Below are 26273 nucleotides of genomic sequence, written 5' to 3' on the forward strand. Positions count from 1 at the left end.
TATAGTCGATTACAAAATTCTTAACCCTACTGGACCGAGCCCTTTAAACTTGTTTGAAAGGGAGAGCACATGCACATCCATGTTGGCCAGAATGAAATGTGTGAGTGTACACAGTTGGTGCGTTCTGTGTGCTACTGTTTTTATCAGTGTACAAAAGATGAGCGTGAAATGAGCAATGAGGCAATACGTGTGAAAGCTCATTCAGCCACTGTTTGCATCTGTAAGAATTTATTATTGTTTTGTTTAATCAGAGTAAGGATAAAATGCTGCTGACGTGTGATTTGCTTTCCTATTCATGTGTTTTCTTGTTCACAATTATACTATGAAACAAACTCTGCATGAATAACTACAAATGTTTGGCTTTGAAATCACATGATTAACAGAGAAGAGAGGAAGAAACAGCAGAAATAACCATTTTATGTCAGCTTTACAGGGTTATATAAATGTGAGTGGATAATAATCGATGCATCATAATAGACAGATGAATTTTAACACCATTAAATGCTAGGTTAGGCTTAGTCCACATTTTATACTGCATTTTGCCTGACTAAGCAGGTTACCGCTGAAAACTGTATGCATTTAAGGTACACTAAGAAGCATTCTGATCCTAGTTTTAAACTGTTTTCATAATTTACAAAATATACACAGTTTTTCTTCAAAGTTTGACACTAAAGCACATAAGCCAGGTTACTGAATGTTTGTTTTGACACTGAGCAGGACTTACTGCCACAGCTCCAGGGATGGCAGGAGAAGCTAGTCGTTTGTTGCCCTGAAATTGGCCTGGAGGAACTCCAGCCACCGTGTTTACGATCACATTACCCCCCACTGTAGCTGCTGAGACAGACGGAGGAAAGGGACAACACCATCAGCACTGCATTACAGAAGAAAACAACCCTCTACTTCTGCTTCTGAGAAGTTATAAGCCTGAGGGAACCCACAGTGGGATAATGTTTATGTGACACGAGAGGGTACCTGTCTGAATGCCTGTTCCAGCAGCAGCAGCTGTCTTGATAGCTCCAGCCTGAAGGAAGGGAAAAAAAAAAAAAGTTCTCATTTGTTTGAATACTACAAAATCACAGTTGCATTACTCCACTCAATTTGTGAGCATAACCTCTTAAACATGTTCAAACGACATATGACAAACACAGAAAACTTCAAAATGTCATACAGCAGACCTACCAAGCCTAAAGAATACAAATAAGTAGAACAGATTATTCCAATAATCTGCGTTGAAATTACTGACACAGTCGCTGCACTGAATTGAAGGTTCCCTTAAAAAAGAGCCACTGTAGCAGGCTCCAATTCTGTCTGAGCTGAACCTAATCAGTTCCTGAATATGTTCTCAACATACATAACTCAACATAACTTGCTTACTCATCTCTCTGAACAAGTCAGTGTCATAAGATTATGCTTGTTTGCTGCACACGTTACATAGCAATGTTGAACGCATCAATTATTATATATCACTATTGCTAGCACAATGCAATTTTTTATGTCAATGCTAAGCTCACAAAGGGGTATATTCAAGTTTTACTGCAATAGCCTAAACATGGACATCTGAAGCTCTTTTGTTTATATTGTATTTACACTGTATATGTATGCATGTATTTACCCTGACCAGTTTTCGTTGGCCACAACACCACAACCACTTTACTGGGTCATTAACTTTTCTTTTTCGTTTCATTATTAATGCCACACAGTACACCATTCATTCATAGTCATACAGATATAACAGTCCCTCCCCATGCACCCAGATCACCCCCTCTGTCCACCCATTCCACCTCTCTAAGTGAAAGGAAAGAGAGAGATAGCTGAGAGACAAGGCAGAAGAAAAAAAGAACAAGAAAAAAAAGCTCTTGACATTTCAAGTTCTTGACAGACATGCAGCTCTGCAGTGAATCCTTCAATAAACACTGTAATTTAAGCTTGTTTTTGAATACTGTTCAAAGAACACCCCCCGATTTATGTAGGAAGAAGACGAGAGATCAGTGGACAAACCACAACACTGCTGAAGGGTGGGGGGGGGTTCTGGGGTTGTGGACGGAGAGAAAGTGCTGATGTGATGGAGACTCTATACTTTTGTTGTGCATTAAATACAGTTTATCAAAAATAAGACATGCAGTGTTAGTAAAGTCTGACCAGTACAGCAGTGTTGGGGACTGCAGCAGCTCCTTGCTGGTTGGCCTGGGGGACTCCAGCTGCTTGTGGTCCAGTGGCAGCAGCCTGTGGCTGGGCTTGAGGCTGGGTGGCAGCTACTTGGCCTTGGGCAGCTCCAGCTGCCTGCTGCTGCTGTTGAGCTAACTGCTGTGCCCTCTGCTGATCTGCTAGAGCCTGAGAGAGAAAGAGAGCCCCAAACAGAGCTTACTGGATTTTTGACTTTGGTGTTGTAAACCCTCATTTCTGCCATGTTGTGACACAAACAGGTATTTAAGAATGAATCTCAGGACACCCACCTTCTTCTCTTTAGCGATTCTCTCAGCTCTTTGAGATGCTACCTGGATGGGAGGCAGCGGCTTATCGTAGCTGATCCCACTATGTGGAAAAAACAGAGACCACCCAGTTAGACCAACAAAACCACACCACAATATTCTGATCAACAAGCACATATTGTCCACTACTGGGGGAAGCTGACCTTTCAGCTAACACTGAAGCATGCTTTGGGTTCTTCTGGAATGGATTCATACCCAGCCTGAGGAAGGAAAGGAGAACAGTTATGAAAACAGAAAGCAAGCATTTGTAGCACTTCAGAAATGTGTCTGACAACAAGTTGCTGAGTTTATTTTGGGGCTATGGACAGGACTGTGCCCCACTGAGGCTGTAGAAGAGCTTTATACAGGTCTGAAATCTTGATCTGAACTCTGTATTTGCGTTCCCATCACTTTAACTAACCCGCCAACTTATTCATCAGTAAATGCCTTCAAATAACATCCTAAGCAGTTTTATTCTGGATAAACAGAAATATTTCTAAGCTCTTACAGGGGTTTGATAGGAGGGCTCCTCTTGCTGGCGATGATCTTCATGAGCTCAAAGCGGTTGTTGTAAAGCTGTATCTGAGTGGCATTGTCATCCTGAGTGTAGATCTGACACGTGCGCAGAGGACGACTGTTCTTCGACTGCAATGGGAAACAGAGGTCACTGAGGAGCAAACTGCAAACAGCTACAGCAATCAGAAGAAAAGCTTATGTCTGGATGATGGTGGATATTTACAATAGCACATTTTTGAGGTGCATATCAGCTTACCTTATAGATGCTCTTGGTCTTCTTCTTGGGATTAGCTTCATACATCAACTGCGTGAGAACACATTAAGATCAGAACAGAATTAATGCAATATGCCATCTCTGTGGTAAAAAAACCTTGCACCTCCAAAACAGTAACTTAACGGAAAAATGTTCTTTATGGTTATTGAAGTCACAAAATTTCATTCCAAGTCATTTTGGACTATTGCTATTCGTCCACTCATCATCAAATACTTAAACGATGCAAAGGTCAGCTTGTAATATCAAACGGTGTAATAATCTAAAAATAATGAATCTCCTCTTTTGTCATTTTTTTTTTTACTTTTTTGCATGACTTGAAAATTCCAGTTACTCTTTGCATCGTGTTAAAATTTCACCATGAACAGACCAACAGAAATGGTCCAAAAATACTTCGGAGGGCTCCTCTTGCTAGTGATGATCTTCATGAGTATCAAATTTTTCTTTTGTTTTTTTTTTTCAATTTTTACCCGATTTTCTCCCCAATTTAGTCGTCTCCAATTCCACCCGCTAGTTAGGACTCCCCCAATCACACACGACGCTATCAACGCTAGGAAGGTGAAGGCTAACACAGGCTTCCTCCGAGACCTGTGAAGCGCCACCGCTTCTTTTCGAGCTGCTCCTCACGCAACGTCACTGGACAGCCGAACGCGCTTGGAGGAAAGCGCCAACCGCCAGATCTGTTACGTCAGCTAACAGACGCCTGCGCTCACTAGCATCACGCAGCCATCCCACCCACCCAGAGAGAGTAAGGCCAGTTGTGCTCTCTCGGACTCCTGGCTACGGATGGCTGTAGCATCACCAGGGATCGAACTCGCGATCTCCTGATGATAGGGCCAACGCTTAGACGGTTGCGCCACTCAGGAGCAATGAGTTCAAATTTACTTCCATAACAAAACATTTTTCTGTTAAAAAAAAATGTTCCTTCTGTTGTAAAGTTACCATTTTGTAGATAAAAGATTTTATTCCGACAGTGACATATATAAAACCTATTACCTTGCCCTCCTCGCGGGGGATAATGACGTTTTCATAGCGGCTGCGGCACTGCTTGGGCGAGCGATAGATCCGGCTGCAGGAGCTCACCACGTCACTCACCAGGTCCCAGTTTGGAGTGTGAGCCGGAGACACAATGGTCAGGTTCAGAGGGAGCTCAAGCAGCTGCTTCACAGCCTGGCAAATAACATGAAAATATGTTTTGTTTGCATGTTTTGTAAATGCATTAAGGCATGTAGCTGTGGCACTGTATAAACTTTACCTCCGAAACAGGAGAAACTGTCATAAATCAGAGCACTTATGAAGGAAAACTAAGCTGCATGTATAATATGATATTCTCAAATGGCAGATCTCCACCTACAATACTGCTATAAAAAAAAATCCACACAGTCAAACCTCTCCAACGTAATTAATAAACGCAAAAGGTAACACCTTTTTTCCACCACAGACCAAGTAATTAACTTAACTTTTCTGCTAGTGGGTCTCAAGGTAACTTATCTTCTAAAAGTTTGCAATTCATTTTTAAAATAAAATAGCCTTGATAGGACAGAGCACAGCTCAGCCAGCTGGAAAAAGCTCCTATAACCTTCCTCATAACACACCAGTAACGACATCTCTCTCTATTAGCAATTATCAGGAGCTCACAACTGTTATAAACTAAGTTCGTCCACATGTGATCTGTTACTACTTCTCTCCATAAGATGGTTTTTGATTATGTTCAAAATTATATTTTAACTACTGTAAACAGGCGCTTTTAAAACTGCCTTGGTGAAGCCTCTGCTAATAGAGAGTAGCATGGATCCTTCCATACTAAATAATTTTAGACTAATTTCCAACCTTCCATTTTTAAAGTAAGTAAAGTCTTAGAAAAAGTAGTTTTCAAACAATTAAATGCATATCTAACATCAAACAATTTATATGAGAAGTTTCAATCAGGCTTTCATTCTAACCATAGTACTGAGAGATCATTGGTTCGAGTTATGAATGACCACAGGCTCAGCACTGATGCACAAAATCCTTCTTTGCTAGTCTCACTGAATCTTAGTGCAGCTTTTGATACTGTCAATATTGGGTCAGCCTCTCAGGCACAGTTTTAGAACGGTTTAATTCACATTTAGTTAATATACAGTTCATGGTTTCACTGGAAATCATTCATCAAAAAAATGTGGAGTCCTACAAGGTTCAGTCTTAGGGCCTTTGCATTTCTCTTCGTATGTGCTACCCCTAGGTAATGACATTGGGGAAATAAATTTTTTATAGGTGTACTATGAAATTAATGATTCATAGTAAACCATGATTCCACACTAAATGCCAAGTAGCGCAGTAAAAAGTTGCTTCGGGGTGCTTTGTGTTTCAGGGCTGAATTTAACCACTGAATAATCCCCCTAAAATATACTGGATTACACAACTGATGCTTGAGAGGTGATAAAACCTCCACTGGACACTTCTACTAGAGGAAACCGCAAGAAACAGTAAAAAAGTGACAGTGTGTGTGTGGGTGCATATGTGTGGAATCGTGTTGCCCAGTACCTGCAGTAGAGCCCAGTCCTCACTAATGAGCCACTCTGGGTTGTCCTGTCCAGCCTCCATGGCAGGTTTGGCCAGTGAGGGCAGTGGCTTGGCAAAGGGAGCCTGTTGTTTCAGGGAGAAGTTCTTCTTCTGGTCTTTCCCTTCTCGCCGGACCTTTACCATGCTGGCCTTATCAAAGAGTGACCGAGGTGGTATGACTGCCTCACCATGACCCTTCTTCTTCTTACGGCCCACGGCTGGGGGAGAGCAAAGAAATGCCACGTTAAACTAAACCTAAACAGCGTGTGGATAATCACACTAGGGCCGCAAATTATATTGATTACTAATCATTAGCGCAATACTGGTCATTTTCCGTACAGCACAGATGACAAATACATATTTATTAAGTGATTGATCACAGTTCCAAGTCTTTTAGTGGCTGTTTTAATTAATACGTTTCATTTAAGTATTTATTAACCAAACAAATTATTTTGTACAAAATAAATGCAAAACAATGCATTTTAATATATTGGAAGGCACATCACAACCTTACAATGAAGTACTATAATTGCAAGTATTGTTTCCCACATCATGCAGCCTTTACTCTCTCTTACGTGCTCGATTAGTTCGAAAATAATGGCCAAAATAACTGTCAACTACAGAGAAAGTAACCTGTTCTTCGCTCAAGAGCAAGACAACAGCAGGCATCACCTGGGATGAAGAAAACACCTAGTTGTGGCTGACCAATGAACTGCAATTTCCCTCCTATTTCTTACCAGAAGGATCCATCTTGGGCCTCTTGTGCTCCTTGCGGATGTAGACTGGGGGCAGTTTGGACTCAGGCATGGGAGCGGAGTCATACATCAGGCAGATCACAGAGTCAATATAGATATCGTTATCATCCTGAGGTGGGGTTGGTGGGGTCCAGAGCTACATTACAGAGACAAAAGTATTATGTCCATCAAATGAATGTAACCCTGAAATAACTCATCTAAACCCCTGAAAAGCTTTGACATATACTTCAGTCATGTCTTGTTTTCAACATCAAATAAGACATTTTCTTTGGTCTTACCGGCATAATTTCTGTCTGACCATCCTCATTCTCAAATATGTATTCCTACAAGGCATGAACACAGAAAACACTGCAATTTACAGTACTTTTTTCTATCAGGTATAACAGTAACAGTAACAACAGCAGCAAATGAGACACAAACAACAATAACTAAAACCTTATTTATGGTATTGATGTTCCAACATCAGACTCATTTGCAAATAGTTATAATACTGAGAGAATATATGTACCATGTTGTAAGCATCCTCTCTAGTGTACGTAAAGAGATCTTCCTCTTCTTCTAGAACCATCCGCTCCTCCTCCTCAACCTTCAGTTTCTGCTGCAGATGCAGCTCCCAGCTTTTCTTAGCAGCTTCTGTACGCTCCTACAGGCAGACAGGCAGGGACAAAAAACAGGTTCAAGCCAAAATCTTATGAAGAAGACATAAATTGGCAACTTATAACTGATAACTGCTGCTATATGTACTGCATAATACACAAAATAATAATAATAATAATAATTATAAACCCAAAACCTTTTCCAAAATAGTTTTTGACCTAAACTTCTCTCCTACCTTGGCAATCGTTTCATCTTCACTGACGTGCAGGTACTCCAGGTAGTGCAGGGCGTAACGCTCTATAGGAGTCAGCTACAGAGAACAAATAAAGAGATGTATTAAGGAAACGAACAACTAAGTCAAATGATCCCATCAATACTACAAAAGCATGATCAGAAGGAGCCAATCATCCATTCTTTGCAGCCAACAAGATTCATTTCATTTTACAAGATCTCGGTTAGTTTTTAATGATGTAAATAATGTCAGCATGTCGTGTGCAGCTTCTGTGAGCAAACTGTTGCTTTCAAAGGAACAAAAATGGCTAACAATCAGCCCTCAGCTGTTTCGGCTGCAAGGGAAATGGAATCAGCCATAAACACTCATTATCAGTGCACTCCTAATCAATTCAGGTTGCTCCTGGTCACCTGCTCCATGACTGCTGTGAGCTCCTCTAGCTGGGAGGCCTCCTCTGTTGCCTCGCCCTCATCCTCCAACTGCTCTTCTCCTTTCACCATCACTTCTTCTCTGCCCTCTTCCGCTCTCTCGTCCTCCTGCTGCTCGTCCTCGGAGTGAAGTGTCTGCAGGGTGATGGTGTTCAGGGCCTGTATGTATGGTCTGGCCACATGAGGAGGGATCGATTCTGCTGGAGACGGATCCTGATGCAGAACCACAAACTCCTCCACCTTCTCCCCAGAGCCTGCCTCCACCTCAAACAGGTCCTGAATGGTGCGCTATAAAAACGAAAAGGGGAACTGTTAATCAAAGGAATTAGAAAAAGGTACATTTGACGTTATAAAATTGAACCACTTGCACACTACAAAGAACAGGTAGCCCCCAACACAAACGGTTGTAGTTCCTCAAACGCAGCCCTTTTCAACATCTATGATTTTTCTTTTCAAACCAATGACGCACATTTGTGTAAAGCCCTGTCTTCGACAAGCGAAGGTGTTTCTGATCAGGCAGTGCGTCTTGAGCCTTAACAGTATGAGCCACTGACTCAAGTCGCCAAAGAGTTAACGTAGTGCCAGAAAGTGATTAGCGGCGAGTGGGAGAGACGTCAGAACGGTAAAACATTCCCTAAAACCGTGACAGCTAGCTTCTAAATATCTGTTCAGGAGGTCCACATTCTATATAACCCGAGTCCTGATTTCTTAGATGCACCAAAAGAATAAAGTGGATTTCTTTGAACACTGTCTTTAAGTTTCATTCAGTTTGACATGAAAGTTGCAGACTGCATCACTGCTCAGCCAGGGTTTGCTGCAGTGGCCCTAAATCCTTATGTTCTGCAAGATGTTCATGCCACTTACCGGTGTTGCATCCGATTCAGTTCCCACTCAAATTCATGTTCCCCTGTATAAACCCGAACCCTCAGAGTGCACTCACTGAACAAAAATCAACGGCAAGCATCACTGAAACTACAGAAAACGAGAAAAAAGTTTGAGAAAGGCTGCACGGACGAAAGGCTGACACAGTTGGTAACAATGGCCGTTTAACGTTAACCTTTCCTGAACCGTTTCGCTTTCCGGAGTTCCAGTGGTGCCTGCCATTGATGTCTATTCAGCGAGTGCGTGTGCCTGAGGGTCCGAGTTGTAAAGGGAAACGTGAATTGGATGCTAGACGGGCAGCTTTATAGAGACTCTCAGAGAATCTCACTTAATCTGTCCAACATCTTTATTACAAACTAAGATTAGATAAACTGGGTTATTTACAGTTGGTACAGATATCTGGCATATCGCAGCCTTGTGAGGTGGTGCTGGGGGTATTGAGCTCAACGAGTGAGTGTGGTTATTTCCTTGCTCTAGGCTCTTATGCTTTTATATTTATGAGCGGAGCACGAGTAGGGCGCCAGCAGGGGGCGGTAACGCTGGTTGACCGATTTGCATACCGTGACGTTTCATGGCACTTTGGTACCAAGACACGTTATCCGCGCCTATAGCAGAGTCGAACCAGCGGGGGAACTCACCACGATAAAAATGATGTTTTTGCAGTTTGGAAAGATGTGTTCACATTTTAAGCAAGGCTGGTATATTTTATTATTACAGAGCAGTGCATTTCAGCTGTTAATGAAAAAAGGGTCTTAGGGTGTAGTTATTCTTTAATTTAGAGTGATGCTTGGGTTGGCTTTAAAGCAGATTTGGTTAAAGTGCATAGTACTTAAAATTTTGATAAGAGAATGATGAATGCATTAATGTGATTAGTGAATTACTGAGACTTCTTGATATAGTCAGAGATAAGCATGTTATGTCTAATGTCTAGATGTTGTGGTCAGGTACCTGAGTGAGGAATGCGAGGGTGTAATCCGTGCCCTGTGCTGCAACCTCTCTGATCAGGTCCTTAGTGCCGTTCTTCAGCAACTTCTCCTCAATGGAGTTCCCACTCTCCAACCTAGGGAACATCAATCAACAAACATTAAAGATTTAATGAAGTAGCATTTCTGAGTCGGGAGAAAAACTTGCAGGCTGAAATACGGTGTGTGGGCTCACGCTACGATGAATCGCCCTGTAAAGCCAGAAAATCATCATTTATAAGTCAGAGGGGTCGGGTTGAGCTTTTCGTACCACATCATGTGTCTTTATGTATTAGCGTCACATGCACACGCTCAAATGCAAAATCAACACTATACTAATGAAGATAATATTATAAAAGATGATTCATTTGCATCTCCAGAAGACAGATCCTTCACCAAGTTATGACTGTATTCTCCTTTAACACTTTTTTTCAACGCACTCACAATAATAAAATTGCTAGAAAATGATGATCTACATGATGCATGCTATTACACATTTCCACCAGAGAGGTCTCCAAATCTCTAAAACTTAAATAGCATAACCCAAAGATTAAAAACTAGTTTAAATATACAGGCTCCTGTGCTATTTACACACCTGTAGATGTGAATGTCCTTGGAGCGGCCAATCTTGTCACACCACTCCTGTGTGCGGGCATCCATGCTGGGGTTTAGATCAGTGTCGTAGAACACAATGGTGTCCGCATCAAACACGTGACCCACAGCAGAGCAGCAGCGATTTGTCAGGATGGAGCAGAAGAAGCGCTTGTTACGGTTAAACCGCTTCACCTGATCCTGACGGGGCGAGAGTTAAGAGGGAGAAAGTATTAGCTGAGCTCACACACAGTGTACCAGGCAGCATCATCTGAATTCTTATACTCACCACAGACAGACTTAGAAACTGTAGCAAAACGCCCAATTGTGTGAATAAAAACAGGAAAATGTTATGTGCAGAAAAGCCAGGAGGTTAAGATGATGCACCAAAACAGAGTCTACATGCATGCATAAAGAAGTTTCAGTAAGGCAAAAGAAGACATGCTGAGCTGTAGCAGAAAGAACACAACAACCCTATAAGCAGTCTTGTGTGTTAGCATCTCTTAAGGCCCTGTCTGGAATTGTATCCAGTAGGGAGGGAAGAGAGCTCAGTGTTTTACCCCCAAAGATAAAGCCCAGACACCTACACAGCCTCAGAAGGGCCAGGAGTTGGATAGGGAAATAAGCGCAAAGCAACGTCAGGTGAAAAGCAAGAGAGAGGCAGAAAAAAAAAATCTAAATCCACAAATTTTGCACAAAATGCAATACAATATTTTTTTATTTTGTAAGATAATGACATCATCACACTAAATAATTTTATTTTCATAGAGGAACGCTTACTGTTCTCCTTTTCCTTGTCATAAAGCTTGTTGGACCTGATTATTGTAGTGACTTAGAAATGTTACACAGATAAATCTTTTAAAAATTTTAACCATGTCAAAGAAATCAATTCTCCAAAAGGAATAAACAAATAAATTAAATAAAAATGAACTGGTGTGCCAGTTAATTGTAAATAATTTCTGAAAGTACTGTGCCCTGGGCAGATACTCTTGCACCATATCTTGCTTTAGAGCACCAATGTACATGATATAAAAATACACTCCATGTTGCACTTATTACAACTTGAGAGCCATAGAAAACTTTTCTATAGGACACACCAGGGTATATGCACGATAACAAGAAAATTTAACTATATTATTTCTTTTTGAAAAACTTCTGAATACCTGTCTTTCCTCGAGGGACAGACTCTCATCTAGGCGCACATAGGTAAGATGGCGATGATCTAGAAATGCCTCCAGAATATCCAGCATGCTGGCCATCTGAGTGAATATGAGCACTCTCCTGTTTTCCGCCTTCAGCTTGTGCAGTAAGATAGACAATGCCTCCAGCTTTACCTACAGACACATAAACACCAACAACACACTTAACTGTCACTGTCAAATGTAGAAGAAGTCTTCTTCAGTTCAAATGACAAGGAGAAACAAACTTATTGGTGATTCAATTAAACTCCCAGGAAACACAGAGCACAATATTGAAAATGTTTGTCTGATATTTGAGTGTTGTATGATCAGATCTGTTTGAGAACTGTGTGGGTGTGGCTAATAATCAGCTTGACTGACAGCTCTCTGGACCAAACTCCTAGCCTTGAATGACTTGTTGTCCTCCTCCTCTTTCTCTTCGGAGATGAGAGCAACAAACTCTTCCCCCGAGTCAGAGCCATCTGTGGCCACACAATGCAAAGGCACGAGGCTGGTGTCCGGGAAGCAACATCAAGCTGGTTGCCCCAGCTACCTCCATGGTGAGGGAGTGACTCGCTGTCGACATGTTGCTTTCAAAGCAGAGCACAGGACTGTAGGTAGCTGTCGGTGGCTAATGTTTGGAGACAGGCTAGCCAAAACTCCTCCAATTCGATGAGGTGATGACTGAGCAGCTAGTGTTCGGTGACTGAGTGGTTAGCTCTGGGAAGAGTTCAGCTAGTCTGTTAGCTGCGGTCACCGCATCGAAGGAGGGCTTACTTCTGAGAGCAAGAAGAGGTTTAGACTGATTTCACAACGTTGTGCCGTGGATTATCAGGCATGAGTGGAACCCTCCTCCAACATGCATGCATCACATTTGCCAGGCAGTCACAGCTGGTGTAAAGAACTACAGCTTCTGAGGACAATGCAAGGGACACGTCCTATACTGAGATACCGAAACGAGTGCTTGAAAGAGAACTCAGATTAATGTTCCCTGAGGATTTAATAGTCTATAGATTTTCTTGCACAGATATAAATAACATGAATTCTACCACACAGTTAACTAAATATTTCTAATATGATTTCCACTACAATTACTGCAAAATTTATGTAGTCTCATTTAAAATTTTGAATAACCTCGGTCAAACAGTTTTGTTGATTTTCTATATTTCACATTTACAAACTATATGACATTTTTCTGCAAATTTTGGGGCACAATTTCTATTTCTTGCATATTTCCTTTTTAAAGTTTTACATATTGGGGGGAAAAAAGAGAAAAAAATATGCCTTAACTTTTTTTCCCTCCCAATATGCTAAAATTAGCACATAAATGTGCATTTAAATCTTCAAAAATGTGTTCTCTGTTTAGGATGTGTTAACGTATTTCAGAATATCAACAAAACATTTAATTTGACCACCCAAACCCTTGCACACGACTGCATATATGACTTTCATTTTAGGTTAAATCTGTACCCAGGAAGAAGAGCAAACACTGAGCGAAAAAGCTAAATTAATGAAACAACAGCCCAATTACACATTACAGAAGAACAGACCCGATGCACTTCGGATTCCTAACATTCTTTGGCCCATTAGAGGTTATGTAATGTAAAACAAAACCAACCCGAGTCCATCTCCAGCATGTGTTTATCAGGGAGCTCGAACAGCGAAGGGCAGGCCAGACTGTGGACCTCCAGATTATAAGGGGCGGACGCTTTCCGCAGCTGACGCACGAATGACTTCTGTCTCAGGCTGTAAGATGGTGGAGGATTGGATGCATAAAGCTGAGGGGTCGGGGCTACAGCAGCAGGAAGTACACAAGACAACCTGCAAGTAAAAGAAATAGATTAAACCTAATCATATATGTGTCTAACTTAAATAACTGCTTTAAAAAAATCCCTGAGCTTTTAGCATATTAGGTGCAAAGAAGGTAGCACTAAAAGTTGACTATATGTAGTGCCTTGCAAAACTATTCAACCTCATTAAAAGTTATGCAAATTTTCTTGATTACAAATGACATTGACATATACTTGATCAGGCAAAGGCAGGAAAAGAGAGCACACCTCTTCATCAGGCTGTCCCCGGCCTGCAGCCTGTCTCTGTGGGACAATAGAGCCGAGCGGAGTGGCTCCACAGTGGAAACATCGTCCTGCTGGGCTTTCAGGCAGGCATCCCTGCCCGTCCAGAGCCAGCGTGAGTGTTTAGGAGCGAAGAGAGAAGCAGCGGAGTGTCCTTCAGTCACAGAGCAGGCCTCGAGTAGGTCCATCCCATACAGCACAGAGCGACTAACACGCCGCTCATTAATGCTCAGCAGATGAGCCAAACGCTCCTTCAGCTGTCGACTCCTCTTCTCATTTGACTCCTGAGGAGAAACACAACAGCTCTCAGTTCAGTCATATCAATATACAGCCTTCAACAAATTCTCTAAACAAAACATTCAACAGACTGCTCAGCAGGCAGAGGAGTGAGGCTGTCTCCATACTTAGAAGCTTCTAATGTAATTGCCATTTTCAACTGGTGATTTTTCTTTTCTTTTGACCATCAAGGAAACACGCTGATACTATCTTCAAAGAAATTTTATTGATATTATTGTCCATGGCAATAGATCTTATGATGTAGATGCCACAGACAGACAGTAGGTTGAAAAAGAGTGGAGTACTCCTACAAGACCAAAAATGCAGACCATTTAAAGCCATGAGGCAAAATACAGTCTCGTTCCTTAAAAAATGATTTCAGAAGGAAAAAAAAAAAAAGCTACGTTTTACTCACTTGTGATGTGGCATTAGTTGACGGCTTGGTGTTGGTGCCTGCATCAGTGGCAGCGGAGGTTGTTACTGCCGCACCAGAACTCACACCAGCTGATTTACATAGACATAAAAAAGCATACTAGTCAATTGCAAAGAAGGAAATCTCAAAATCTGATGATCGTTTATGAATTTATTCAATGCATTCAATCCATTGCTTTTAACCTAAACAAACAAGAACTCTGAACACAATGAACATACTCACCCTGCGGTGGTGTGGACGTTACAGGAGGAACAACACCCTGAGCGCCTGTGGAGTTTTGAACAGGCACAGCCTGAGGCACGGCCTGCATCACCATGGACCCCTGCTGTCTGAGGATGGGCTGCCCCGGGGCCGACACGATCTGGAGAATATTGCCTACAGGACGAAGGGCAGTGAAAACAGAAGAGAAAATGTTATAAATGCACATTATCCCACTGTATACCTATGTGTTCCTCTGTTCACGCAAACCTGATTTAATCTGTCAAGTAACTGATTAGGTGAAAACAAGTGTTACAAGATGAGCTTGTAAAAACATGAGAAATCCAGGCATGAACTAGGGATGAGCACACGTCTAAATTTAGGCCTAAATATTAAGCTCTCTCAAATTACAATTAGTCTCACACAATTTTTAGTGGAAAACTAATAGGAATAACAATCTGGGCAATCGGAAGAAAACCTTATATCTCCATTTTTGTCGTTTTGCAGATTTTGACACAATTTGAAACAGGCCTGTTGTCCTTTATTTTGCGTGTAAATTTAATGATGAATGAACTAAAAGAAACGGCCCAAAATTATATGTAAAAAAAAATCTGGTTCCATTGACTTACATTAAACATAAAGTATGTTTGTTACTTCTTCTGTAAAGTTACCATTTTGGAAATACAAGGTTTTCTTCCGACAGCAGCGATATCTATGTTTTAAAGTGAATATTTATGTTTTCAAGATCTGAACAGCAGGTTTGCCTCTATCTATCAGAATGGACTGCATTCACTTAAAGTACCTTGCAGCTGGAGAGGCTGTCCAGTGGTGAGCTGACGCAGCTGGCTGGGGGACAGTGTGAATTTATTGCCCTGGAACTGCAGCGTGACCGGCGTCTCGGGCTGTGCAATCCGATTCTGTGCTCCAGTTATAGACGCCAACTGAGCCACCTTTACCACGTCTCCACCTTCAGCACAGGAGGAAAATCAGACTGGAGATTAGAGAAGAACTACAACTTTGTTCAAGACAAAAACACAAGAGACATTAGTTGTGAAGTGAAGAAGCAATAAGAGCATGCATATTCAGGGTGGGTTAAAAAGGAAGTGCCCAAGTTGAGAAGGAACTTCTTAATCCCTACCCAAAATCCCAGAGTAGCAGTTACCAAACTGTTTGAGAGTAAAGTCAATGCTTCACCAAACAAGGTATGAGTAATTAAGAAAAGAACTGTACTTTTCAAGTTCAGTTCATAACAAACTCACAAAATGTTAAGATTCACAGGGATTTTTCATGGTACAGGTGTACACGCACTACGTGCACCTCCAGAGTAAAGCTAACCTTGATGAACTCACTGAGATCCTCTCGTAGAATGTTGCAGTGTGGAAGATATCTAAACCATCTAGTATTGGTGATATACCACCCATAAATCCAACCCTAAACTTACACACCTGACCCAATGAATTAAAGCCTTAGGGAAAATGCTGAATATTAGAGCTAGGTGTTCTGGAACTAAACTCTCTATGGTGGCAGATCATCAGTACTGGATACCTACAACATACAGACAACAGACTAAGACATTTGATGGGACGAGTAGGGTCACTGGTAATCAATGAATCGCCAACAAAAGACGGTCAGCTGTCAGTTAAAATAATCAGCTAATATGTGCATCATTGCTTTGCACCATCTTTGTTTTATTTGTACCATAATGAAAAGACCATGCTTTTTGAGCATTTCCTCTATAGCTATCCTGGCAGATTATTATCCTATGCATTTCTACATGGCTATCCAGACAGTGCTCCGAATTTACAAACAGTAATATTATACGCGAACATAGAGGACAAAGTGGTGGGGATACAGAATCAATGATTGGAACAGGGCACGGTTTGGTAACCGCCAAACTCTTAGGAGATATAGGAGGGTAAAACAAGCCTGAAAGAAACACACAGTCAGTTAAAAATGCAAAAAAAAGCTGTTTCATCAAAAGATGTCTGCATAATTAAAAAACAGTCAAGAAAGTGAAATTTAAAGAGCTGGGAAAGACAAACAAACAACGTGTACTGTGTAGGGAGTCATGCTCACATGCTTGGTGCACAAAACCCTTTCCACCTCCCCACCCCGCAAAACTGGAAGAAAATTTGATCAAATACAAGTGAAACAATAAGGAGCAAAGCTACTTGGGGCAGGTTCCTTGAGCTGAGCTGGACAAAGAAAAGGATTAGTGTGTAAACTGGCGCTGAGGGAGAAAAAGGGAAAACTTAAAGGAATAAAAATACGTGGTTAAATGAACAAGAAAACGGGAGCTGAGAACAGGCCAGAGAGGAATACCATGCAGTTGACGTCAAAGACATGAGAGACTAAAGCTGGGATCCTGTTGAGGTGGTTTATCTGTACTTTGAAATAACAACCCTGGCAGCTGATCTGATATGTATCAGGGAGGGGCCACGAGCACTCGACTAACTAAGCACCTGTAACCTAACCAACTACTAGCGGAGTAAAACCCCACCAAAAAATCTGCAAATTGTGTTGCCTGTGACTGAACTGGGGAAAAATATTAGCAATGCAAATTTAACCTGAAGCTCTAAACCTATGGCATGGTAGTGTAATCCTGGTACCAGAGAAAGTACTGCATTTAACTGACATTCAAACAAACCAGAACGTTGTTTCTGTGCAACGTGCCAGGAAGGGCAACTATCAAATCAGTGCTACAACAAAAAACACAACCCAATGAAACAAACTGCAAAAAAACTCCCCTAAGTGCCAATTACTTATATTAGCCACCTGTTTAGTTAATGCAAAATGACTAATTTAGTTCTGCATCACCAGAATCCCTTCAGTAGTCTCACATTTCAGGGTTTTTTTATTTCAGTCTTCCGAAGCTGTGCTTGGGCACGTGACAGGACTGGTTTGTGAGGGACGGTCGGTGTAGAAGGGGAGGGGGCCACTTACTAGGCAAGCGAGCCTGGGCCTGGGGGCTGAGGACCAGCCTCTGAGAGAGTAGGCTGGGCTGCAGGGGGTGGGTAGCTGCAGGCTGGGCAGCAACACCAGACCTGGGGGGTACAGCACCCACCCCTGCCACAGCCAAAGCAAGACTGGTAGAGGTGGGGGCAGAGGGAACGGCTGCAACGGGGAGTCCTGGTGAGCTGGTAGCTGTTTGGGCTAGGGAGAAGGAAGCAGAACTGGTTGATTCACTGGCTGCAAAGGACAGCAGACTATAAGTTTAAAAAAAATAATTAATGTAGTATGCCCATGGTCCACAGCAAAACATTTGGATGTCCTTTGTTTTAATCATGTGCAAAAGGTACTGTTGGGGTACCTGTATTAATTTAAATGAAAATAATGCAGTTAAGCAAACAATTCAAAAGAAAAAACTTGTTGATTTATGGGGGAAAATCAGGGTTTTATGAAGTTGTTTTCAAGCTTTCGTGGTTAACAAAGAAATTAACATTGTACAATTTAGTTCACATGATTTGTCTTGGTGGCAAAAGTCAATCCAAGCATATCATACATAAATGTGAAATAAAGCACTGTAACCAGAGAAGTAACATACAGCATGTGTCTTGGGAAATCCTGCAAAAATACAACACTACAAATAATGAAGCATGCATGATACACACCAAAAGGCAACCAGATAAAAGGTCATTTACATGCAATAAAAGCAAACATACTACTGCAGTTTTTCTGTTAACTTCGGAATACAACAATACAGAAGTCATCCCATACTGAGCTCTGTATGACTGGCTATTTAACATTACCACATACACCGATCAGGCATAACATTATGGCCTTGTTTCTATGCTCACTGCCCATTTTATCAGCTCCACTTACTATATAGGTGCACTTTGTAGTTCTACAGTTACAGACTGTAGTCCATCTGTTTCTCTGCATACTTTGTTAGCCCCCTTTTACCCTGTTCTTTAGTGGTCAGGACCCCCATGGACCCTCTCAGAGCAGGTACTATTTGGGTGTTGGATCATTCTTAGCACTGCAGTAACACTGACGTGGTGGTGGTGTGTTAGTGTGTGTTGCGCTGGTGCGAGTGGATCAGACACAGCAGTGCTGCTGGAGTTTTTAAACACCTCTATGTTTAAAATATCCAGCCAACAGCGTCCTGTGACCACTGATGAAGGACTAGAGGATGACCAACACAAACTGTGCAGCAGCAGATGAGCTATCGTCTCTGACTTTACATCTACAAGGTGGACTGACAAGGTAGGAGTGTCTAATAGAGTGGACAGTGAGTGGACACAGTGTTTAAAAACTCCAGCAGCACTGCTGTGTCTGATCCACTCAGACCAGCACAACACACACTAACACACCACCACCACCACATTAGTGTTACTGCAGTGCTGAGAATGCAGAGAAACTGATGGACTACAGTCTGTAATTGTTGAAATACAAAGTGCACCTATGTAGTAAGTGGAGCTGATAAAATGGACAATGAGCGCAGAAACAAGGATAATGTTAAAATCATAATGTTATGCCTGATCGGTGTATAAACTTACATACCTGCCTCTTGTTCATGTAACAGCAATTATTAGTACATTTTTCACAAACAAGAATTAGAACTTTTACTTGGGGGAATATGGACCATTGTCCCATTTTCACTCCACACTTTGCAAATGCAAACATTTGTTTTAAGCTTATTAAAATAAAACTACAGTACAATCGCTAATAAAGTGGGCAAGCCATGTTCATACATAAAGAACATATCTTACTTGGAGTAGATGAAGTGGTAGTGACAGGTGATTTGCCCCTGGGCTGGTTGCTCTGAACTGCAGCAGTAGGTGCAGTCGTGGTGGTGGGGGCAGTTGTGGTAGCAGCAGTAGAGCGCTGGGCTTGAGTACTGCTCGTCAGGGGCAAAAGACGCCCCTCTGGTTTAGTACCATACTGCACTGGCTGGAACAGCCTGAAACAATGAATAAAACATCATGTCAACGTCCATAATTGTTTTTTGGTTTCTTTCAAGGACATAGAATATAGAAGCATATCAGTATCAAAATTAAAATGCATATGTAATATGTAAAATGGCAAAATTCAAATTCAACACTGTGATTTTAATTTGCCATTCAGTGTACTAGATTTGATTTACAGAAGGATTTAGATGCTTTACGAGCAGCTTTATTTAAATTAAAATGTATTTCCAGAACTGCATATTTATATTTATATAAATAAAATGTCAATACTGCTTCACCAAATGGCAAAATAAAACTGCAGTTTTGAAAAGAACATGTACTGGAAGGAGGGAGGCTTATGCTACAAACACACCCACACAAACAACTGGGCTTCTTTTTGCTGCTAATAGGTTTGGTGCAGTTTTTGGGGGCTTATTTAGCTAAAAGACCAGCCTGGCTAAAGCCAAACCAATTTGTATTCTGTATATACAAATATACAGAAAGAGAGAGAGGCAGTGATGATTTCGATGAACACCGTGCGCTTAAAATACAAGTTAAAGGTCATTTATGACAGAGATTCAACTTACACAGGTACAGCTTATACAGATAAAGTTAAGCACTCAACTAATTATAAAGTGTCCCTTCACTTCACTGATCCCTTGTTTTACACATACAGCACTGGTTTCAGAGATACGTCATCTTTTATGGTGCAATGAAACAAAAGAAGCCCTGCTGCACGCTACGCTACCTGTAGCGTACTGTGTTCTCCTCTAACGCCAGCATGTATCATATAAGCACTGGAGAGAATGACAGAACACTTTTGTAAATGGTGCATCAACTTTTTTTTCTTCATAATCGTCATCAATGACTAACTCTGATGATTAATTGTTGCAGCCCTACTTCATTTAACTGAACTCATGGACGTCTTTGTTATTGGTAAATAAGGTCCAGAGTACAAAAACTCAGCAATGGAAAAGGCATTGGGTTGCGTTTCCTCATGTTTAGTACCTCATGGGTTTGATCTTGCAGGGTTTGGGTCTTGGTGGAGGATCAGGAGCGCTGTGGATTTCCTCAATGAGCTGCTGGGTCAGTCTGAGTTTGGGCAGAACCTCCTTGGTCTCATAGCGGGTCAGTCTGCCCTCGTTATTAATCAGGTCAAACAGAGATAAGTCCACAGTCTGGAAGGGATTTAGAAAAATAAATACATACATACATACATACATACATACATACATGCATACATACATATATACATTTCCTTAAATTCTTTATTTTGAAATATACTGGACTAAATTTGATTATTCTAAATTCACAGATCTTAACAACAACAAATGAAATGACAAATACAGTGGAGACCAGAGACCAGAGATCATTTCATGCACATACGTGCAACTAATGCTAAACCAATATACTACTAATTCATTAAAACTAGCAAACATTGAGTTTTTTAAAGGATTATCATCTAGATAATCTGCGAAATTCCCACATATGATGCACTAGTATTGTCTCCTTAAATGTCATAAAACCACATTCAGGAACATGATGCTATTTTGAACAGCAATCAGACAAAACTGGACATTTCAGAAACTCTGTTTATTTGAAATTTCAACATTGTGAGTGTGTTATTTACTAGAAATGCACCAATATGGAATTTCTGGAACGACAGCATAATCAATATCCTGACCGTGGCCGAAACCTATATTACAGATAATAGATTGTATTAATTCACTTGCATTTTAAAACAAGTCCATACTATACTATACATATGAAGCGCAGTGAGTTTTAAGACACTCAAGACTGTTCACGGTCTAATTTTACATAGTCATGACTGTAGAGTAGGTATGTGCAATATCATGTTTAAATCATTAACAACATAAATTGTCAAAGTATGCCTTTCTGAGCATATCATGTATATCATCAGCACTTAATGCACACTGACCTGAAGTGTGTTTCATTACAAATAAAGTATTATTACATTTAGTAAGCATTTACAAAGTAAAACTGGATTTAGTGCAGCACAGTATGTAAAACGCTGAAAAAAATCATTGTAATTATTGTACTTTTGGCAGTTTATTTTAAATGTGGCACTACTGGTGATGTATATAATGCATTGTGAAAATGTCTTGAGGTACTGCGACCCCTCGCCACCCCTAGCCATTCACAACAGTGGGTGAATGTACAGAAGTGCTGTTTTTACCCAGAGGGAAACTCCAGTGTGAACTGTTGGTGCAATCCACTACACTATTTATCTGTTTAAGTTTAAAGAAAAGGAAATTCCCACACTTTGACTACACAAGTGTCAGTGCATGTGCTGGGGGGGGAAGGGTACTAAATTACTGGTTGGCCATAATTCCAACACGGCAGTGATGACATCGATGAATGTTCCTTCACTTCACTGATCCTGCAGAACCCTTGTTTTATGCATACAGTACAGTAGTGGTGTTAAATAGAACGAAAAAAATCTGACAAGTGAATCATATCAGTCAATGAAGTGCTGTTTTGTTTAACTGCAACTGTAAGACTTGACTTAAAACTGATAACGAAGACAATTTCTTTTTGGTCTGGCCCTAACTGACATGTGCACAGAGACACAAACCTTCCACTGGTCCTGTTGCAGGGCTGTGAGCAGCAGGGATGGTGTATTGTACTGCAGGGGTTGGCAGGTATAGGAACTGGCTGTATCTCTGGTCTGGATCAGGTCTGGGTGGTTGCAGATCCTTTGCAGCTGCATAAGGACCTGCAGAACGCTCACGAAATGTCCGGTCTTCAGGGCCTCCTGAGAGCTACAAGGAGGTCAAAAATTTCAAGTCAGGTCATGTAGTAGCAGCAAATACATAGATTTAGCTTATATAGGTATAGTCCAGTACTTCTTCAGCTGAGTTACTGTTTCTCAATCCTGATCCTGCAGAATTCCTGCACTGCACATTTTAGTATTCACCTGGCTCACAACCAGGGATGAAGGACTTAAACAAATACCACATCGCGGTGTTACTACTACATATTGCAACTGTGATACGCCTTGCTATACTTTGAAAACCGACTAAAAGTTTTCAGTAGTGATTGCTACTGGCATCAAAGTTTAGTCCAAGACTAGATAAAATCTCTGTCCACGAAAAAGGCCCTCTAAATGGTTGACACATCTGAATTATTGTGTTTGCTGGATCATATGAATGCTTTCATTTGTCAGAATTACAGAACATTCATCAGGAACATCTGTAAATGGCCAACAAGCTTGCAGCACACAATGAACAATCTGGCTGGTCGTTCCTGTATTGGAGGAAACATGTGTGCCGCACACTGGACTGGGACTGGGAACAAGCTGCTGTATGCGACAGTTATTTCAGCATATTACTGAGCAAATATGAAGAAATACCTGCTGTAAACACTCATTATGGTGTTCAGATAAGATGAAATGCTTGGGGAACAAAAAACTATAATAAAATCTGTGCCTCAACAAACCTTGGCTGTGTGAGGATGTCCTCATACATGCTCTTCTGTCTGGCAGAAAGACGGCACTTCAGGATGTGCTCATACTTCTTAGGCAACTGTTTCTCCACGTCTCTTTTAGAGCGGCGCAGAATGAAGGGCTGAATCATCTGGACAACAGGAGACACAGAGAAAGGGAGAAAATTGGAAACAGTCCCGTAATCTCTTTCCTGCATTGAAAATCTTCACTAACCTCTCTGTTATAGTATTCACATTCTTTGTATTCTAGTGCTGAACAAAAATGTTGAGAAACTGAGCTGCAGCAGCTTTGATGACTCTATTTAACCTAATTACCTCATAAGTCCTGATGTTTTTTTTATAGTTCTATCTTTTAAATATTTCACTTTGGTAAAAGCTGCAATCTGTCACTATAAAACATATCAAGTTAGAATGAATGGCATTTAACTGTTGGGAGAAAAAAAACAAAAAAAAACAAAAAAAACAAAAAAAACCAAAAAAACACAACACCGACTGCCTCAGTCGTACATAACACTTCCCAGATGCTTTAGGCTTTTACTATAAATAAGTACAGTTTGTAAACACCTGCAGTTCTTACTCAGCCTCTGATTGGCTAGTACAGGTTGCCTTGAGTATGCCTTGATATCGTCAGTACTTAAAGAACACTGATGAGCTACATGTTTTATTATGAAAGGAGCATATTTGGTCCTGTTTGACTGTATTTTGAGCAGCGTAGTAAGTAAAGTATTTAAAAAAAAACAAAAAAAAACAACATTTCTACTCAAAGTTTTAGATAGTACTTTTGATAGTAATGCCTTTTTGTCAGTCCCTACATAGGATGTCAGCAACATCATGTATCATTAAAAAATTTCCTGAAACATTGCAATATATTTTTGCCATAGCACCACCACTAGTTGTGATTGTGTTTGTGTGTCAATCAGTTGGTTAGATCTGCTCAAACTGCAAGACAAGCAATCAAAATTTCTGACATGTCACATCGCTACCCTCCTCACACGGTCATAAGGCAGCCAATGACGCTGAAATTTGACCCGATTATGAAATTTAAACCATTCCAGTACTCCTCACCGCACATCACTCACTTCAGCAGCTTTATCACATATAACGGAGCTCTCTCTCTCTTTGTCTCTGTGTGCATGCCTACCCTATGTAATCTGATGACCAGCTTGTGACAGTAGTCCTGGTTCTGGTCCGTGCCGGGTTTGACGGGGAAGTCATGGTACGCGCGTGTGATTCCAGGCAGGAGGAAATGAATCATAGTCCACAGCTCTCTCAGAGTGTTCTGCAGAGGGTTGCTGATCAGCAAGATCCTCTGCTGACTGTTGGCCAATGAAAATAAACAGCGTTCATTCAATGGACAAACTGATCTTAGCCATTTGCTGCAATCAAACAATACAGAAACAGAGAACAACAGATAGAAAGAGAGATAGAAAGAGGAAGACCTCTTGATGTTGAAGATGGTTTCCCAGTGTTTTTCAGTCATGTTTTTGATCAGCTGCACCTCATCTAACACCAGATGCTTCCATCGTCTCTTCAGGAAGTGAGTCTGGTCCTTTAGCAGCACTTTATATGCTGTTATGCACACGTGGAAACTGTTGGGCTCACCCCACCACTGCAAAGAAGACAACCAAACAAAGAGGGACAAAAACAGACAAAATGGGAGATTAGAAAGAGAAGAGCAGGGGGTGAAGCTATATGAATATGTGAAGAGCCTTTTCAGATTAGTAATGACGTCAGATTGACGATTTCTGGAGCAGTGATTTAGCCAAAGCACGTACTTTCCGCTTGTATCTGCGTTCTCTCTTGCTGCCCAGATATAGGAGGATTTTGAGGCCGGGACACCAGCGTTTGAACTCCATTTCCCAGTTCAGCAGTTTGCAGGTCCTCACCACCACCAGATGAGGCCCCCAAATACCTAAAATAACCAAGTATAAACCACAGTACGTCAGTGATTCTGTTCTTTAGACTTCAGCAGAAGAAAAAAAAATAAAAAAGAAAAGGTTCAATAACCTAATCAACTGGAATATTTACATTACACCAATTTCTAACAGTACTGGTGCCACTTCCTAGCACCAGAGATCTACCACTCTGTATAGACTGGTATTGAGCACTGTAAAACATCAAATTAGAACAAACCTTCATGGCAGGCAAGGCGTGCAAGGTAAGCCACAGTCTGGACAGTCTTGCCCAGGCCGGTCTCATCCGCTAGGATGCCATTGAGGTGTTTGCGGTGCAGGTTGGCCAGCCATTCCACACCAACTACCTGGTAGTCCCTCAGAGAGCCATGAAGGAGAGAGGGCACAGGGAGTCGTGTCTAGTGGGACAGAAGAACAAGAAAAGAAAATTAAAATAAAATAATAGTAAAGTCACCAAAGAATCAGGAAACCAACCATGATAACAAATTGCTTTCTTAAGCCTCAGAAATCGCCAGCACTCTGTAATTTACTATTGGTTGTTTCTCATAGGTCACTGGAACAAGCACAGATTCTAAAAACTTCAATCAGTGCAGTGTTTGTAAGAAAAAAAATGATATATTTAATTATGATTTAAATTTGATTACTCATGCTCATGTCTTTATTACTGGATTTAAGCGTAAGCATGCAAGTGCAAAATGACTCACAGTTGGATTAGTCTTTGCACTGCCTTTAGGCAGGATGAGGTCTGTTGCCCTGGAGACTTCTGCTATATCCTTTAAGGGCTTGCCGTCGGTTCCAGAGGAGCTGCTGGTCCGTTCGTTTCCACGGTACTGCTCGTCACTCAAGAGGGAATCAATCAGAACCGCCTCGTGGGGACTATCCAGTGGAGAACTATCCATATCTAACAAGGCAGGTAGAGTTAAACAAATTAGATTCTTGGTTCACAACCTGAAATATGTACTTGCTCCACAGTAGGGCTGCACAATATGTTATGTAATATATGTTTTTGCAATACTTATATTATTATTGCAATATTATACCATGTGCTGTGAGCATCCTGAATGGTGATGTTCCAACGTGCAGGAAAAGAAAAGTAAAAATAAGAAAAAGTACCTTCAACTTCGTCTTTCTCCTCATCCTCACTCTGGCAGGCAGGCTGGGGCCACTCAAACCCTTCAGCGTAGGCACCAGCATACTTCTTTACCAGCGCTTCCAATGGCACCTCAGCTATAAGTGAGTCACAGAACATCAAGTTAAGCAAAAATTAACAAGGTGGAAAAATCACACAAATGTATAGAACATGGAGTCTAAAATGCACACAAAAATGCAAAAGACTGAAATGCATTTGGCTGCTGAAAGCTTTTACTGTATGCAAAATGCTGTAAGCACTTCACCCTAAAACACAAAGGAAGAACCTCTTTGCATCCATGCATGAGACTGACCTTCCTTGGTGAGCTCTGCAAGCTCTGCTTTTTGGTCAGCAGCTACTTCCATAGCTTCCTGCTCTTCTATGGTACTCTCCTCATCTTCAACTACAAAAGCACAGCATGCAGAAGTTATTTTACACAGACACACAAAAAAGCATACCATAAGTACACACTTCCAC

The 26273-nt window shown here is 41.2% G+C and overlaps 1 protein-coding gene and 1 non-coding gene across 5 annotated transcripts in view; both read right to left on the bottom strand.

Moving 5' to 3' along the window:
• The window catches only part of ep400 (E1A binding protein p400), a 47657-nt gene that overhangs the window by 11516 nt on the left and 9868 nt on the right, over window positions 1-26273 (bottom strand). For 3 of the 4 annotated variants that reach the window (XM_036578279.1, XM_036578280.1, XM_036578278.1), the window contains exons 12-45: window positions 26110-26199; window positions 25781-25894; window positions 25372-25568; window positions 24888-25065; window positions 24530-24666; window positions 24194-24363; window positions 23896-24070; window positions 22749-22885; window positions 21886-22072; window positions 20298-20467; window positions 19113-19303; window positions 17344-17553; window positions 15203-15367; window positions 14425-14577; window positions 14185-14273; window positions 13479-13777; window positions 13038-13242; window positions 11407-11574; window positions 10248-10444; window positions 9639-9750; window positions 7791-8096; window positions 7384-7458; window positions 7060-7194; window positions 6830-6874; window positions 6534-6687; window positions 5779-6014; window positions 4252-4425; window positions 3241-3288; window positions 2977-3113; window positions 2633-2689; window positions 2454-2532; window positions 2140-2331; window positions 973-1021; window positions 725-834 (exon numbers count right to left, since the gene is read on the bottom strand). In XM_036578279.1, the coding sequence (XP_036434172.1) occupies window positions 725-834; window positions 973-1021; window positions 2140-2331; window positions 2454-2532; window positions 2633-2689; window positions 2977-3113; window positions 3241-3288; window positions 4252-4425; window positions 5779-6014; window positions 6534-6687; window positions 6830-6874; window positions 7060-7194; window positions 7384-7458; window positions 7791-8096; window positions 9639-9750; window positions 10248-10444; window positions 11407-11574; window positions 13038-13242; window positions 13479-13777; window positions 14185-14273; window positions 14425-14577; window positions 15203-15367; window positions 17344-17553; window positions 19113-19303; window positions 20298-20467; window positions 21886-22072; window positions 22749-22885; window positions 23896-24070; window positions 24194-24363; window positions 24530-24666; window positions 24888-25065; window positions 25372-25568; window positions 25781-25894; window positions 26110-26199 (5141 nt within the window). The remainder of the gene's footprint in view (window positions 1-724; window positions 835-972; window positions 1022-2139; window positions 2332-2453; window positions 2533-2632; window positions 2690-2976; window positions 3114-3240; window positions 3289-4251; window positions 4426-5778; window positions 6015-6533; window positions 6688-6829; window positions 6875-7059; window positions 7195-7383; window positions 7459-7790; window positions 8097-9638; window positions 9751-10247; window positions 10445-11406; window positions 11575-13037; window positions 13243-13478; window positions 13778-14184; window positions 14274-14424; window positions 14578-15202; window positions 15368-17343; window positions 17554-19112; window positions 19304-20297; window positions 20468-21885; window positions 22073-22748; window positions 22886-23895; window positions 24071-24193; window positions 24364-24529; window positions 24667-24887; window positions 25066-25371; window positions 25569-25780; window positions 25895-26109; window positions 26200-26273) is intronic. The other variant, XM_036578282.1, reaches the window with a different exon arrangement.
• Window positions 10733-10865, bottom strand: LOC118814141. The gene has a single exon (XR_005007702.1). It is a non-coding gene; the product is annotated as a small nucleolar RNA SNORA49 (small nucleolar RNA).

This window comes from Colossoma macropomum, unplaced genomic scaffold (genome assembly GCF_904425465.1).
Source record: "Colossoma macropomum unplaced genomic scaffold, Colossoma_macropomum, whole genome shotgun sequence".
In the NCBI taxonomy this organism is placed as follows: domain Eukaryota; kingdom Metazoa; phylum Chordata; class Actinopteri; order Characiformes; family Serrasalmidae; genus Colossoma; species Colossoma macropomum.